General features: G+C 36.4%; 1 protein-coding gene across 1 annotated transcript in view; it reads right to left on the reverse strand.

Annotated features, from left to right (window-relative positions):
• DTHD1 (death domain containing 1) overlaps positions 1-18,729 on the reverse strand; it is a 70,333-nt gene that overhangs the window by 19,889 nt on the left and 31,715 nt on the right. The window contains 1 exon segment of the mRNA XM_049708911.1: positions 14,913-15,184. Coding sequence (XP_049564868.1) covers positions 14,913-15,184 — 272 coding nt within the window.

An 18,729-nucleotide genomic window follows, 5' to 3' on the forward strand; every position in this document is an offset into this window, starting at 1 on the left:
AGAACTGACCCAGAGTGGTCTCACTTGGAAATAAATCTAGGAATTAAGATTTTTGGAAGTGAAATCAGGCTGTTACCAATCCCAGAAGAAATGTCCATCCATATCTTTCTTTAGCTCAGATCTTTCTTAGTTTTAAAACTGTACACCTTTTTTTTTTTTTTTTTTTTTTTTGCTGTACACGGGCCTCTCACTGTTGTGGCCTCTCCAGTTGCGGAGCACAGGCTCCGGATGCGCAGGCTCAGCGGCCATGGCTCACGGGCCCAGCCACTCCGTGGCATGTGGGATCTTCCTGGACCGGGCCACAAACCTGTGTCCCCTGCATCGGCAGGCGGACTCTCAACCACTGCGCCACCAGGGAAGCTCTAAAACTGTACACCTTTTACTGCAGCCAAACTTACATTTTGTTTCTTCATTATTTTTTCAATTGCTCCTTAGAAAATGACTATTTTTAAGGCTTCAGTTTGATTATGACTTTGTCAAGAGGAAGGGATTAAGTATCTCTCAGCCTTTGAAGGAGTCAGTCACAGAAGAAGACAGCTTTAGGAAACCCAGGAAACCAGACAGACCAATTCAAGACACCCCAAATGATCTAAAGAGCTGGCAGAGATAGAAGGAAGGGGCCCTAGGGATGGGTGCAGGTATAAAGTAAGCAAGGTCTGGATAATTCAGGAAATATATATGTAATACACATGGAACCAGTAAAGGAAAGTTGTCAAAAGCAGTCTGGAATAGGTAAACCTAATTTCTAAATTAATGTCTCCATATTCATTTTTTAATCTACCAAAGGGTGAAGCAGTAGACATACCACGTGGGGTTGCAGTGAAGATTAAATGACATAATGCATAGAGAATACTTCAAACACGCCTGGCACTTAACAAGCACTCTGTCAGTGTTAACTATGGTGAATATGGTTAAAATTTTGCTCACTATTCCAAGCAGTTCTGGCCAAAGCAGATGCTTTTGATGCATAAATGCAGCTATGTGGGAGACCATATTGATTTTAAAAGCAATTCAACAAATCAAAGATACACAGCACTATTAGAACTTGCATAAGTTTCTACCTTCTCTCTTTATTGTTTCATTTATAAATTATAATCCCAACAAGTTTTTGTCAGTCATGAAGACCTGTCAAGTTTCCTGCTCAACTCTGAGCAAAATTCTTTCTAGAATATTCTAACAGATTTTTTTAAATTTCCTGATTTTTTTTTTTTTTTCTTCTAGATAGGAATAGCCTTTCTGACAGAAAGGGTGATGTGAATGTGCCAGGGAAGGCCTGGATAGCTACAAACATCTTCCTCCCGTATCTGGCCAGAGTATGTGAAACCCCCACATTAATCATTCCTTTGTAGGCATGAAAAGCTACTCCTAAATGTAACTGTTAGCTGGGAAAGGAAACACATAAAGCTTTTGTCAGCTATTAAGACTCCACCTTTAATTGTTTTATCAATTTCCCCAGCATGCATTCATTTATTCTTTAATAGTTCAACAAAACATCATTGAATGTGTACTAGAGATGGGATTACAAAATTTAATGAGCTATGCTTCCAGCCCTGAGGAACTCTATCACAAAAGAAGACACTGGGTATAGTGGCTGGGAGTGCCACCATTGGAATCAGACAAACTTGGGTTCAAACAGTAGCTTTGCCATTCTCTACTTATTTCCTCTGGAGCAAACCTCTCTGTACCTCAGTTTCTTCAACCACTGACCTTTTTAGTAAATGGCTTAATAGGCGTAAATGCTTTATCAAGTTACTATCAGGGAATAACAATAAATATTAATTATTATTATCATTACTTTCCTTTCATTACTTTTCTTATTACATGAATTAAAATTATAACAGACCATAAGTTAGTACATATTCAAAGTGCTTTGGTTGCAGATACAGTGTAGTTCCTTATTCTGCCTGGGAAATTTAAGGGCTTCTTCTAAAGAGATGATAATAGAGCTAAGTATGGAGGCAGTGCTGTCACAAGGGCAGCAGTGGGAGGAGCCACGAGGCAGTTAAGACCACAATATGTAAAAGAAATGAGACCTTAAGTGGAACTAGAGCAAAAGGTGTTAGTTGGGTAAATGTAATATGAAGGGTTTGTAAGGGTGAGTTGTGGGGCTTTGTGAAGGGCCTTATAGGCCAGGGTAAGTGGCTTGGACTTTGATCAAGAGATAGAAAATGCTAATTGAGAAGTTTTAGAAGAAGAGTGAAAATTATATTTGTTTTTGAGAAAAACGACTCTATCACTTGTATAGCCTAGAGTAGAAAAGGGAACTGGTGATAGGCCTTCAAGGAGAAAGTTGCAATCATCTACTGGATGGGGCAACATTAGGGGGAATAGAGATGAAATGCAAGTTTGAACATACTCCCAAACTAAAGTCAGTGAAACATGAAGTTGTATCATAGGACAGCAGCACAAACCAGTGTCCTGGGAGCCACCCTAGGAAGCACCCACTCCACAACTTCCTCCATCTCCCAGTGCCCTCTATGCACCAACCCGCATATGTGTTTACTCTATCACCAAGTCCATTTGATCCCAAGTCCTAAATCTCTCTCCAATTCTGCTCTCTACTTGCCATCCTTACTGCTATGGTCTGAACATCAGGCCATCACCACCTCTTCCAAAGACTACCTCATTAGCCCATTATTTCACTGTTGCTAAGCTTATCGCTTTCTAATTTATCCTTACAGGCATCACAGTGATATACTAACAAAATTTGATCATGTCACCCTCCTGGTTAAAATTTTCCAAACACTTACCTCTACCTATAGGACAAAATATGAGCTCAACGAAAACTAGATACCTACTTCTTCATCCTCAGTTATGGCCAGAGTCATTCCAAGAATACCAGTGGCTGAGAGATTTTGTTGTTTACTCATATGCTAAGGATCTCTGGTTTGAATCTCTTCTTTGCACATGATCTCTATGTCATGAAATCAATCACATTCTTTTGACAAATTTTGACTAAAGGATCCCCCTATAACAATTTCACAGAGACATTTGGATGACCTAAATAAGACATTCAAGGCCCTCCATAATCTTTACCCATCTTTTTTCCAATATGATTTTTCCAAATCTTTCACTCAAGCCACATAGGTCTATTCATTGTCCTTTCTTGAAACACACCTGGTGCTTTGCTACTTCTAAGTTTCAGCTCATGGCAGACCTCTTATGTGGAACCCACTGCCTCTTTCTCTCTTCCTCTCCAGAACGTAAATATTCTCTACATGTGTCTTGCTCTGTGAAGTGTCCCCAAGTCACCTCAGCCCACCGGAACCACTCTCTTTTCTGTACCTGCCATCTCGGCCACTTATTTGCAATTTATCATCAGTTCCTGTCTTGTAATATTACTGTATTGTTGTATTCAATTATTTATCTCTTGCATTGTTTTATAACTTTTAAAAAGTTTATGCTTTATTTCCTGCACCAGAGTGTAATTTCCTTGAAAGCTAAGACTTTAACATGTATTACTTTATATATATATATATATATAAAATATATATATTATATATAAAAGTGCCTTCTTTTTAGGAGGGCCTAAAAAGAAATAATACATGAGTAATATGTATATAGTTGGCCCTTAATTAGTAATTAACAATTAATTAGTAATTGTTCATTGACATGGCTGATATAGCTACAGGAGAAAAAAGATTTGTAGTTCATGAACTAGAAAATTGTTTGAATTAATGAACATCATTTTTTACTTATTAAATGTTACAATTTTAACAGAATATATCCAAATACATCAATTACCTATTTTTGTTACATTTTCCCAGACAGGAAAGAATGTATGTGCTTCCTTTATGAAAGAATTATTGAGGGCTTCCCTGGTGGCGCAGTGATTGAGAGTCTGCCTGCCGATGCAGGAGACGCAGGTTCGTGCCCCGGTCCGGGAAGATCCCACATGCCGCGGAGCGGCTGGGCCCGTGAGCCATGGCCGCTGAGCCTGCGCGTCCGGAGCCTGTGCTCCGAAACGCAAGAGGCCACAACAGTGAGACGCCCGCGTACCGCAAAAAAAAAAAAAAAAAAAAGAATTATTGAAAGTCATATGACAAAACAGTGCACAGTTCTTGGTTTAGTTATACTGCCCACTGAGCAGAGAAAACCTTCCCTTTTATGGACAGAGGATTAAGGAGGAGGGACAGAGATGGAGAAAGGGGAAGAGGGAGGGAAAGAGATGGGGGGAGAAGGACAAGGAAAGGGAGGGGGAAGCAGAAGAGGAAGGAGAAGGAAAAGAGAAGGGAAAGGTTCTCTTCTGATTAAATCAGTGGGCAAAGCACTTTCCAAAAAAGAATGCAGTATCCTCTTGCTGACTAAACCAGTTTTGCTCATTTTCTTCCTTTCACATGTCATGTACAATATAAAGTCTATTTTTCACTGACATGGTCAAAACTGTGTCTTTGAAGATCATTCTGATGGCTTAGAGGAAGTTTAGACTACAGGTAGGAAGGGCATGTCTAGGCAGCGCCAGGGGCGCCAGCATTGAAACACTGGGAAGAGTGAGGAGGCTTTTAAAACTTTCACAGGTTAAAGAAATTGACATGATAACTCTACTTACCAAGATTCTAGTGACTTTCTTCTATAATTGGTAGGGGGTGGAGTATGAAGCAACATAGTATTGTAATTAACTCTTGTATAGAAAGCATGAAACTAACTTATTAAAAAAATTTTAATTACTATTTTAAATTCACTATTGTTATTTTAAATTCATCATTCCCCCCAACACACACAACTCTGATTTCTCTTACAGGTTTTTTAAGATCCATGCTTTTCCTAATCTGCTTTCTTAATAGTTACCAATAGCGTTAAAAGTTCCATTTCATTGTTGAACCTTAATATAATTTCGTAAACTATTACAACTAAAAAGCCTGGGTAGAATTGAAGTGCCTGTGAGTGTAAAAATTTTCAGTAGTGGGAAACTTCTCATTTATTTAATCAAGGTTGTTCTCTAGTAGTTAATATCATTAGGGGAAAAAAAAATAATCAGATAGAAAAGAAAGTCAAGGGACTTCCCTGGAGGTCCAGTGGTTAAGGTTAAGACTTCATGCTTCCACTGCAGGGGGCGTGGGTTTAATTCCTGGTCGGGGAACTAAGATCCTGCATGCTGCGCAGTGCGGCCAAAAGAAAGAGAAAAAAGAAAGGAAAGTCAACCCTGGCAGGGCAGGGATATGGCAATGAAAGTCCAAAGTGGTAAGAAAGTGGTGATTCTGAAGAACTGCATGTCGCATCAGCCTCTGCATGCTTCCTCCCTTTGACACAGCAAGTTATTTAATGTGGTGAGAAAGTAAGTGTTGAAGCAGTATCATTCTTTACTAGAAATCACATGTCAGGAGTTCAGTTTTTTTAAAAAAAAAAAAGAGGAAGTTCAGGCTAAGCAAAACTTGGGTCAACAGCTGGCTTACGTAAATGTGAAGGTTATGTATGACTGGGATGCTGCAGCCTCAAACAGAGTCCACAGAAGCAGCCACCTGGAGCCCTTCTCTCCTTCAAAGCAAAGCCTCTGAGCAGACAGGAAGAGTCAGCATTCACACGCAGCCACAACGCAAGCTGGTGCAAATAACGGAACAGCACAGACAGTCACCTATGTGACTTGATTTCAAAAGCACACACGCATGCCACTTCCTGCCACCTAAAATAATCTTTGACAGTTCTCTGAAACTTGCCTTGTTTCTGCCAAAGCACAAATAGACATAATGTGAACTGAAGTGACTTGAATATTCTGTAAAATGAGGAAGTTTGAAGCATAACTTAGGAAAAATTTAGAGATAAATCATCCTTCTTTTCAGCCATACATTTTCACATGTATTGACTATGTGATCGTTTTCAGAAGATCATATTGAAATGTGAACTATCACCAGGACCCTCTTTGTCTCTCAAACCTCATCCCTTTTCTCTGTTCCTCATGTGTGCATTCACTATGATAGTCTTCCTTCGAGTCCTCGATGAGAAGCTTATGCCCATTGCAGTCTGGGTGCTTGCCATTTGCCTCCCTGGGTGCTCTCCTGGCTGCACGAGCACACAGGCCTCTTGTCACTGTAACTCCTCAGCCCAGAAGACACCTCCACAGTGCAGCCCTTACTGGCCATCCCGTCTGTAAGTGTCCACTGCGAATTCTGTCTATCCGCTGATGCTAATTTACTTTTCTTCTTGATGCGTCTTATGTCCCTCTTTAAACTTTTGGTATTTAACATGCAAGCTCTATTTATGAATTCACCCATGTAACAAACATGTGTTGAGCACCTAACGTATGCCAGACATTATTCTAGGTCCTTGTGATTCATCGCTGAACAAAACAGATAAAGGTCCCTGCCCTCAAGGAACTTATGTCCTGGTTGTGGAGTGGAGGTGCTCCTATGCTAAACATAATGAATGAGGAAATACATGTTCAAAGATAAAAATGCTTTCGAAGAAAGAAAAAAATCAGAGCAGGGGCTTCCCTGGTGGCGCAGTGGTTGAGAGTCCGCCTGCCGATGCAGGGGACACGGGTTCGTGCTCCGGTCCGGGAAGATCCCACATGCCGCGGAGCAGCTGGGCCCGTGAGCCATGGCCGCTGAGCCTGCGCGTCCGGAGCCTGTGCTCTGCCACGGGAGAGGCCACGACAGTGAGAGGCCCGCGTACCGCAAAAAAAAAAAAAAAAAAATCAGAGCAATTTAAGGAGGATAAGGAGTGTCAGGCTGTGTGTGTTGCAGCTGATTGCAATAAGAAATAGAATCAAGGTGGGCCTCAGAGAGAAGATGAAATTTGATCAAAGTGAAGGAGATGAAGGTGTTAGCCATGCAGATATCTGAAACCAAGTCATTGCAGGGTTTGGAGCAGAGGCAGGAGTTGGCTGATGGTTTAAAGGCTCACTCTGCCCTCTGAGTTGAGAGTAGTCTGTAGCGAGGCAAGGGAAGAATGAGACCATATACATAGGAACACCACTGTATGCCTGGCCCATGAAGACAAGAAGTGTTTGTTGAATGAATTAATATATGAATGAATGGAATATGGAGGCTGAAAAATAAGAGATCCTCACAAGCATGAAGTAATGGGCGATATCTTCACATCTTTGGGAAACAGACATAGTACATTAAGGTCACATCTTATAATTATTTGTATGTGAATATGTGCGTGTTTATATCTATATACATATATATGAATATGTACTGCTTGCCTTCTCTGTGGAAAACACTTTGAGTTTTGACAGATGCCTTCACCTAATTTATGCCACGTCCATAAATGTATGCATAATGTAGTTTTCATTAATGCCAAGCTCCATATAATGTGACTACTTCCATTTCCTGAAAAATAGCACATTCTAATACTGCCTAGCTGAGATGCCTTTTTTTTAATTATGAACTTTATGGAAGAAGTCTGTTCTCATAAAAACAGAGGTCATGGTTTCAATTGAAACCATGTTTCATGGTTTCATGGTTTCAATTCCCATTTAGGTATGTTAGTTTTAAATGAGGAAAAAAATTTCTCCAGCCACAGATTCTTTCTCAATGCCAAAATGTTACTTGTGAAAACTTACTTTAGGCATGAGAAAGGGCCAAAAGAGTGAATCTGGAAATCCCTATACAAACCAATTTGGAGAAAAAAAAAAAAACAAACAGGTGGCATACTGGCTATAGATTAATATATGAAAGGCAGCTTACATTTAAAATGTAATGTTTTTTAAAAATGCCAATATAGTTCCAAGATGATAAATTTCAAGGTTGGACAATTTTAAGGTTTGAAAACTTGTCTCATTTATCTAATCATTTACAAATAATTATCCAACGTGTACTATGCTTGGCACCGACAATACAAATTGAGTACAACAGTGGATGCATTTGTATGGTTGATTGCACTAATTCCCACCCAAGGTAACATCACTCTCAAGGAGAGAAAATTTGCTCTTGGGCAAGACAGAAAAGCTTAAACTTTTAACGTATAAAACATAGCTATACATACAATGCATAAACAGACATACAGTCTAAAGATCCCTTAGGAAGGCAAAAACAAACAAAAAAAGGTTGAGAAACACTTGTCTATTGGAAAGCTAGGGATTATGATAAAATAAGATAACTGCACTCATAGGAAAAGTGTAGAATGTTGTGGAAACACACACCAGGAACACCTAACTTGGTTTGAAGGGGAGGTCGGGAAAGGCTTCCAGGGAGAAGTCATACTTCAGCAGAGCTGTATGGGATGACCAGTAGGGACTGCTCAGGCAAGCAGGTGGAGAGTGTTGTTCTAGAATCAAAGCAGAGGAAGAGCTCATGCAAAAGATATGGACGATCACTAGCACAGACTTTCCTTGAGGAAAATCTATATAAACCCCTTAATTATATAGCTTGGCTAAGTTGGCTAATTAACTCACAATGTCAGATAGGCCACAGAGGAAACACTGTAAACTGAAAGTTGAATTTGGGTCACATTTTATACCTCAAGTGTGTCCTCTCTCACATAGGAGTCTTCCTTTCCATCATCCACCATCATCACAGTGAGACTTTCACCACTTCCTGCCAGAGAGTTCCAACAGCCTCCCTTACTTGTTTCCCTCTGCTCACCCCATACATCAGAACAACACAGCGATCTTAGGAAGTAAAGTGCTAAATCAAGCTACCAAGAGGTCACCCCTGATGTATCCTTTCTCTGCTCTCAAATATTCATGTTGATCCAAATCAGCTCCTTGGCCTGCCAGCTAAGTGTTTGAATAGCCAGGCTCTAAACCACTGATGTGAGAGAACTCAAGTATTCCTTTAAGTCAACAGTTCCTAAACTTTTAGAATCTAACGAACTCTATAGTCCTCCCTGCATTCATCCAGTCACAAATATTTAGAGTGCCTACAATATGCCCAACACTGTTCTAATTACTGATGCTAGAGCCGGAATAGGGTAGACAAGGTCCTTAGCTCATGGGACTTGCTCTCTCAAGGAGGAAAGTCAAGTCGAAATTAAATAAACAAATAAATAAATCTAATAGTTTCAATTGATGATAAGCATTATGAAGTTTTAAAAGGGTCAGGAGTTAAAGAGTGACTTAAAATAAGGAGATGGAGGAATAAGGATAAGGAGGTGATAGTTGAGCTGAGACCTGACTAATGAGAACCAGTTACATGACTATCTAAGGGAAGAGACCCCCAAACATAGGGAACAGCAAGGGCAAAGGCCCTAAGATGGAAGTGAAAACTCTCAGAGGAAAAACCGATAGTGGGTATACACTGCCCTAGCTATACCATTCTTAAAATATAATTTTCACTATCAGTGGTTTACTAGACTATGCTACCCTACACATGCCTCCCAAGAACTCCAGGATCTCCCCAAAACCAGCAAGTAAAGGGTTGATGTCTCTAGGACCCTGCTCAAATGGCTACTTTCAATGTGAATGACGAGAACCCATGTCCTATCATTTGTGAAATAGTTTTAATATCACCTCTACACTAAAGCATGGTATACATGAAATTGTCATACAACTTCCTGGGAGAACCCGAATGTCCTAAAATCCATCCTGTATCCTTGACTAAGAATCCTAGTGGTATCTGCTAAAGAGGAAATAGCACACAGTGGTTGCCTATGTGTGAAGCAGATTTTCTGGGTATGAATCCCACTTCTGACACTTACTTAGTTACGGGTCCATGGGCAAGTTGCCTAAAATTTCTATGCCTCAGTTTCCTATAAAATGAGAACAGTGATAATGCTTCATATGATTTTTGTGAGGATTTAATGATACAGTGCATGGAAAGCATTTGAAAGATCTTTGGCACATTAGAAATTATTTTAATGGTGGTTATACGAATTCTGAATTCCTGCCTACCATCCCTGGTCAAATTCATTCCATTTCCTCAGCCTAACATACATTTTTCTTCATTCCCAATGGCCAAATTTCTACAAACTTACAAAGCTCAGATAAAATGCCACAACCACCATGAAACTTCTATTGATTTTAGCTTCCAGAAAAACAATTTCCCTCCTCTGAATAACTGTTTGTACACTGTTTATACCATTAGTCTAATTATTCACAATCTTACAAGGTGATTTTATATACATGTTTTGCATACTCTGCTAGATTGTAAACACTTTTGAGCAATGATGTCCTATAGAAATATAGTTTGAAACACATAATTTCAACTATTCTAGTTAGCCACATAAAAACTTTTAAAGCATATGAGATTAATTTTAATAATATATTTTTGTTTAACTCCATAACCAAAATATTATAACTTACTATGAAATCATTATGAGCAAAATAATGAAATATTTTCTATCTTTTTGTACTAACTTTTTGAAATCCAATGTGTATTTGACACTTACGGTACATCTAAATTTGGACTAGCCATATTTCAAGTGCTCCATAGACACATGTGAATAGTGGCTGCATCCAGGACAACATAGCTTTAGGGCATGTATTATCCTATATATCTCTGTATTTATCAGAATGCTTAGCATAGCATATTTCAGAAGTTCAATTAATATTTGTCAAATTAATGACTTACTTTACTAATTTATTCAAAATCAGTACAAGATCTAATCCCATAGAAAACATGTTTCTGCTATTCATAACACAAGTAAAACCATGTAAAACTACTTCTGGCTTTCTTTAAATGATAAAAAGTTTGTTCTTCCTCTGGAGTGATAAATTTTTCAGTTATATTTCTCATTAGAATGTAGTTTAGAAATACAAGTCCTGGATCACTGAAAGAAATAGTACATACAACAATAAAATTATTTACTTTTTGTTTCACGTGTTGAGAGAATTGATTCCTACACTCCTGATAAGAATAAGAATTTTAGAAAAAAGTAATTAACTCTTTTTAAAAATTGAGGTAAAATTGGTATGTTATCAATACATTATATACGATTCAGGTGTACATTACAATTTGATATCTGTATACACTACAAAGTGAACAACACCAAAAACCTAGTTACCAATCATCACCATACAACTGACATCTTCAACCATTTTGTCCCCCAAACCCCCCTCCTCTCTGGTTGGTAATCACCAATCTGTTATCTGTATCTATGAGTTTGCTTTTGTTTTGGTTTGTTTGATCATTTTTTTGTATTTTAGATTCCACAGATGAGTGAAACCACATGGTGTTTGTCTTTCTCTGTCTGACTTATTTCACTTAGCATTGTACCATAAAAGTTCAGCCATGTTATTGCACATCGCAAGATTTCATTCTTTCTATTGCTGCGTAGTATGCCATTGTGTATATATACCATATCTTCCTTATCCATTCATCCATCAATGGACACTTAGGTTGTTTCCATAGCTTGGCTATTGTAAATAATACCACAATGAAGATAGGGCACATATATCTTTTCAAATTAGTATTTTTGTATTCTTTGGATAAATACCCAGAAGGGGAAGAGCTGAATCATATGGTAGTTGTATTTTTAATTTTTGAAGAATCTTCATACTGTTTTTAATAGTGGCTGGATCAATTTACCTTCCCACCAATTTACATTCCCACCAACCCCAAAGTGTATAAGGGTTCCCTTTTCTCCACATCCTCTCCAATACTTGCTATTTCTTATCTTTTTGATAATAGCTATTCTATACAAGAGGTTTGAGATGATATCTCATTTTGGTGCTGATTCTCATTTCCCTAATAACTAGTGATGTTGAATATCTTTTCATATGCCTATCAACCACCTGTATGTCTTTTTTGGAAAAGTGTCTATCTGGTTTCTCTGCCCACTGTCTAATTGAGTTGCTTCTGTATTTGTTGTGGTATTATATGCATTCTTTATATATTTTGGATATTAACCCCTTCTCAGATATATGATTTGTAAATATTTTTTCTCATTCAGTAGGTTCAACTTTTATTTGGATGATGATTTCATTCACTATGAAGAAGCATTTTAGTTTGAGGTGTTGAATTTGTTTATTTTCATTTTTGTGTCCTGTGCCTTTGGAGTCAGATCTACAAAGACATTGCTAAGACCAATGTCAAGGAGGTTATGCCTATGTTTTCCTCTAGGATTTTCTTGGTCTTACACACAAGCCTGTAATCCATTGTGAGTTAATTGTTATGCATTGTGTAAGATACTGGTCTAGTTTCAGTCTTTTGCATGTGTATGTCCAGTTTTCCCAACATGATTTATGGAGGAGACTATCCTTTCTTTGTAGTATGTTCTTGGCTCCAATGTCATAATTTAATTGTCTATATGTATGGGTTTATTTCTGGCTTCTCAGTTCTGTTCTATTGATCTGTGTGTCTGTCCTTATACCAATGCCATACTGTTTTGATTACTATAGCCTTGTAATATAGTTTGAATCACAGTGCTTGATCCCTCCAGCTTTGTTTTCATTCTCAAGATTGCTTTGGCTATTTGGGATCTTTTTTGTTTCCACACAAATTTTAAAATTATTTGTTCCAGGTCTGTGAAAAATGCCTTTGGAATTTTGATAGGGATTGCATTAAACCTGTAGATTGCTTTAGTTAGTATGAACATTTTGACTATATTAATTCTTCCAATCCATGAGCACAGGGTATTTTTCCATTTATTTGTATCTTCTCCAAATTCTTTTATCAATGTCTTACAATTTTTAGTGTATAGGCCTTTCACCTCCTTGGTTAAATTTATTACTGGCTTTTCTTTATACAATTGTAAATGGCATTGTTTTCTTAAATTCTCTTTCTGATAGTTCATTATTAGTGTATAGAAGTGCCACAGATTTATTTATATATTGATTTTGTATCCTGCAACTTTACTGAATTGATGAATTAGTTCCCACAGCTTTTGGTAGTGTCTTTAGGGTTTTCTATATATATTATTATACCATCTGCAAATAGTGACAATTTTAAAATTTGGATTCCTTTTACTTATGTTTCTTGTCTAACTACTGTAGATAGGACCTTTAGTACTAAGTTAAATAAAAGTGGCAAGAGTGGGCATCCTTGTCATGTTCCTGATCTTAGTGTAAATGCTTTCAGCTTTTCACCATTGAGTATGATGTTTGCTGTGGGTTTGTCATGTATGGCATTTATTATGTTGAGGTAACTTTTCTCTATACCTGCTTCGTTGATAATTTTTATTATAAATGGATGTTGAATTTTGTCAAAATTTTTTTCTGCTTCTATTGAGATGATCATATGATTCTTATCCTTTATTTTGTTAATGTGGTATAACACATTGATTGATTTGCAGATGTTGAACTATCCTTGCATCCTTGGGATAAATCCCACTTGATCCCGGTGTATGATTCTTTTCATGTATTGTTGGATTTGCTAACATCTTGTTGAGGATTTTTGCATCTACATTCATCAAGGATATTGGTCTGTAATTTTCTCTTTTTTGTGGCATCCTTGTTTGGTTTTGGTATCAGGGTAATATTGGCTTCATAAAAAATTTTGGAAGCACTCCCTCCTTTTCAATATGTTGGAAGAGTTTGAGAGGATAGATAGTAAATATTCTTTTGAATGTTTGTTAGAATTCATCCATGAAGCTGTCTGGTCCTGGACTTTTGTTTGCTGGGAAGTTTTTGATCATTGTTTCAATCTCCTAACAAGAAATCAGTCTATTCAGATTTTCTATTTCTTCATGACTGAATCTTAGAATATTTTTTTGTTTCTAGGAATTTATCCATTTCTTGTAGGTTGCCTAATTTGTTGGTATATAATTGTTTGTAGTAGTTTCTTATTATCTCTTTTTATTTTTGTGGTATCAGTTGTAACTTCTCCTCTAGATGTAACATTTAAAAATATATATGCAGACAGTATAGGAGCACCAAAATAAATAAAGCAAATATTAACTGACCTAAAGGGAGAAATTGACAACAATACAGTAATAATAAGGGACTTTAATATTCCACTAATTTCAATGATAGATCATCCATACAGAAAATTAATAAGCAAACATCAACTTTAAACAACACATTAAACCAAATGAACCTAATAGATACATATATAGAGAAACAACATTCCATCTAAAAGCAGCAGAATACACATTTTTCTCAAGTGCATGTGGACCATTCTCCAAATAGGTCACATGTTAGGTCACAAAATAAGTCTCCATAAACTCAAGGAGATTGTAATCCTCTCAAGCATCTTCTCCAAACAACAGTGACATGAAACTAGTAATCAACTAAAAGAAGAAACTGAGAAATTCACAAAAATGTGGAGATTAATCAACATGCTACTGAATAACCAATGAGTCATTAGGAATTTGAAGACAAAATCAAAAACTACATACACAAATGAAAACAGAAACAGGACATACCAACATCTATGCTAAAGCAGTTCTAAGAGGAAAGTTCATGACGATACAGGCTTACTTCAAGAAACAAGAAAAATTGCAAATAAGCTAACTTTACACCTGAAAGAACTAGAAAAAGAAGAACAAAAAAGTCCAAATTTAATCGAGGAAGGAAATAATAAAGATTAGAATGGAAATAAATGAAATAGAGTCTGAAAAGACAGTATAAATGATCAATGAAACTAACAGTTGGTTCTTTGAAAAGATAAACAAAATTAACAAAACTTTAACTAGACTAACCAAAAAGAAAAAAAAAAGAACTCAAATAAACAAAATCAGAAATGAAAGAGTAATTAACTCTTAAAACAAACGTGCAGGATTTGGTAAGTCTCACTGAAAATATTTTTATGTCATTTTCCTTGTCACCACATGATTTTTCAAAAATTGTTGTGTTCTGAAAGGTATTCTATGTTTTTATAAATGATTTTTTTTAGTTACTCAGAATCAGTTACAGAAAATGAATGACATATTTTCAATAGTCATTAACAATATACTGTCAGGACCAGACCAATTTGAATTGTTCCTATTACAAAGTTGATATGGAAGAAAGTAGAAATCCTGACATGCATTCTATCACTCTTGTAGCTTATCCTTCTTTATCAACATTATTCCTATCTTTCCTTTCAACCATAAGTATCCGTATTTATGCAGTATTGAATTTGGTAGAGAATTATAGAGAATTAAAAAAATACAGTAATTAGGGAAGTAAAATGACTCACCTTTGGCAATTTCAATGGTAATTTGCAAATTGGCAACTGATAATTGTTTTCGTTAAGTATAAGAGATTGATCCAAGTTGTGGACTATCTTTTCTTTAGGTACTTTATAAACTACAATGGTACCCTTATAATGAGGGCAGCTATAGTTTCCAAATTCATCCACCTCTTTGATTTGGAGTTCCAGTCTAGGTTTCCTTTGTAAATGAAAAATAAGCTTGTAGTCTTTTCCATAATCCTTCCCATTGCCTAAATAGAAGTAAAATGCATTTGTTACTATTAATATATACCACTTTTTTTACTTATTTTTTAAAACTCCAAATAATCATTCATTTTAAAAAATTTGTCTTTTTTGTGTCAATACCTCTTGTCAAAACATAACCTAATAAACCAGCACTAGGCTGAGACTGTATAAATTACTAAAATGATTCTCATCTATACTTGGACCAGGTGCTCTCTGGCTGCTTCTAGGTCTAATAATCTTTGATTTTCTTTTTCTTTTTTTATGCATTTGTGGGAGTCATCATTGATCTGATTTTCTTTTTCTATTCCATTTTGCTACAACAAGAAACCATTGGAAATACTCATCTCTTTCTCTACTTAGAAAATTATTTTCACTTTTTAAGAATGATATTTTTCCTTTCACTTAACTATTCATATCACGTTGCACACTATCACGACCTCACAACAGACATTCTAGAACTGTGCTCTCCTATACGGTAGCCACTAGCAAAATGTGGCTTTTAAAATTAAAGTTAAAACTAATTAAGATCAAAAATTCAATTCCTTAGGTGCTCTAGCCACATTTCGAATGTTCAATAACCACGTCTGTCTAGTAGCTACCATATGGGAGAGTACACATATAAAACATTTTCACCATGCAGAAATACAGTGCTGTTCTAGAACTTCCAAATGGAATAGTTTCTAGATTTAATAGTTACTGAAATTTCTATTAAAACCTGGTGAATTCTCCCCAAACAAGCATATGTAAAAGTCTTCTCAACTGTCCACTGAAAATAATGGAGCTTTAGTGAACATAACATTTCACTCTTGGGGGTTTTACCATGACAGTCAGGATATTTCACCTTCTCATTGCAACAGTAAAACAGACACTGCGGTATTCGTAAGGCAAGTGTGCATTACCCTTAGCAAAATTTAAAAGTAAGCTGTAACGTAGCAGTTATAATATGTTTCTGACATAAAGATCTAGATCCATGTTCAGCCTCTAATATTTACCTACGCTGTAATATTTAGCCAGTTCTTGCACATCTCTGAACTTCTTGGAGCCTTAACTTCCTTACCTTTAAAACGAGAAATAAAACTAACGTCCTAGGATTGTTCTGGGAATTAAATGAGGGAGTATGGATAGAATGATTGGCACAGGGCCTGGCACATAATAAAGGCTCAGTAAATAATAGCAATGACAGCAAATGAGAAGAACGAAGACGGATTCTTACATTGTTTTGAATTTGTATGACAAAAACCAACCCACTTAAATTTTTTAAAAGACTGTCAATATGAAGCTTTTATATCTAAGTTGCAATTTTCTGCTGCTCTCAGAGGCCTGAAAGTTGACTGTCCAGAGCTTTCTCTTTCTCTCTCTTTCTCTTATGGGAAGCTTTCCCTCTTGCATTCTGTGAGAGATGTAAATGACACTGATACTTTTCTCCTTGTTTTGACTGCTAGACGTCATTTTGGTGAATTTCTAAAGCACAATTAAATCTAGAATTAGAATAACTCCAGGTTATGGAAGGTATAGGAGTATGTCCCTTTGCTTAAGTCTACATTTTAGAGGCAACCTGGCTCCTTGAACAAAACAGATTCCTAGGACATCCTAGGACAGGCATGACTAGCCAGGGTTTGCTTTAAAAGTTTCATTCTGGTAAGAAAGAAAGGGAAAAAGAAAAAAAAGATAAATTATTTGGAGTCACTGAAATATCATCTAGTAAATTAGAGTTTCTAGATCACTGTGGGAATACTTAGCAAACTTCTACTTCCATGCCACTAGAGTACTACCAAGAAAAATGTTGCTACTTTTGTCCCAACAGAATATAATTTAGTAAATTTCTCCTTCCACCCCTTGAATGATACTCCCTGCCAGGTATACAATTACTCATAAAGGATAATGTATATAAGTATATAAAGATTGGAGGATGAGGCGTAGTCACATTGGTTCTACCTATTTCTAAAACTTACCTACCTTGAATTGCCAGTTAATTTAAAAAAATAAAGATTTGTAATGTAAATCTCTAAGAATCACATTTATATATGAAATAAGGATGAAATTATTGAGGATTTACTAGTAATAAATAGCATGATCTTAGTGTTATCAAAGAAAGTATTATGTAGACTTAAGTTGGAGTTTCATTGTTGCTAAGATGTAACACTATATTTTGAAGACCCTTTGTCACAGAAAAAAACAGAACCAAAAAAAGAACAAATAGCACAAAGAAGTTGCATTATTTTATTTTTTTCTCCCACTCTGGCATATTTAGAGAAGTAAAACCAAAAGTCACTCATTAAATACCAAAATTACGAAAGCAATCATTAGTTGACATTTTGAGAACCTCTTTCTTGTCAATGTATTATGTACATAGTTCCTAGCAGGGATAGTAGGATAGGAGCTATACAATAAATATTTGTCATTTAAAGAACTAAATAATTTATTTATATTTTGTGAGTTACTAGATATTTTTTATAGCAATGTATTTTCTTCTCAACAATGCATATTGGAATATTTTTCATTGAAGACATAGGAAGTACAAACATAGACATATATGCTTTTGCTTAGAAAAGTCACATGAAGAAGTGACATGCTACCAACACAGAGAACCAGAATACTCTCATGAGAACCACTGGCTCAGGATGTTTCTGTGTCCTAACACATCTCCACCAGTTCTAGGTACTTTCACCATAAGCATCTTTGCTGTAGACATCTTTGCCGCAAGCCTTTTTTCCACCACATTTTTGCCATATAACTATCTGGCCATAAGGCAATTTTGCTGTAAAAGATAAAATAACTGGTTAACAGTTTGGTTTGACATATACAACAAAAAAATCATGACAGATGACGATGTTTTACCCCACGAATTGGTTTCTTATTTCGAAACACACTACACTGGGGGAGAAAGAGGCTGAGACTGAGAGCCTGGCAGGCCCAGAGTTGAACCCACATTTTCCATAGAACTTTGGAACATCTGTCAAGAGACATGTGACAATATGCAAAGGACAAACAGTGTGGAAGGTTTTGCAATGCAACACAAAGCTCAGTTACAAATATGCATCCTAGTATATGGAAACTGATACCTCTCTCAGTGAAGGATGAAGTTTTAGTGAATAAGAAAAAGTGCGATGCCAAACAGAAAGATGAATAAACAAGTTTAAAAAAATGTATAAAATACTATGAACAAAAGACTTGGAAGACAAGTGCTTAGGTACAACCCACAAAATAAAATCAGTTATCTGTGCAGCATTGTCATGAATCTACACACATTTTAACTGTATTTAAATATTTTGTGTCGCAGTAAAGTCTTTATAATTTTGTTATTCAGTTTTCATGTTTCATTATGTGCTTTTAAATGTCCCTCTTTTATTTTTTGCCATTATACCTTTTATGGCAAAATTGCCTTATGGCTAATTAGTTATGCAGTAAAAATACTTGCAGCAAAGATGTCTATGGCAAAGATGCTTATGGCGAAAATACCAGAAACAATTTCTAATACCTTTGCCTCTATGCCTCCATCAACCCTTGCTTGATTCATTGCAATGGCTCGTTAACCTGTCTCCCTGCTGCT

The sequence above is a fragment of the Orcinus orca genome, chromosome 4 (genome assembly GCF_937001465.1).
Source record: "Orcinus orca chromosome 4, mOrcOrc1.1, whole genome shotgun sequence".
Classification (NCBI taxonomy): domain Eukaryota; kingdom Metazoa; phylum Chordata; class Mammalia; order Artiodactyla; family Delphinidae; genus Orcinus; species Orcinus orca.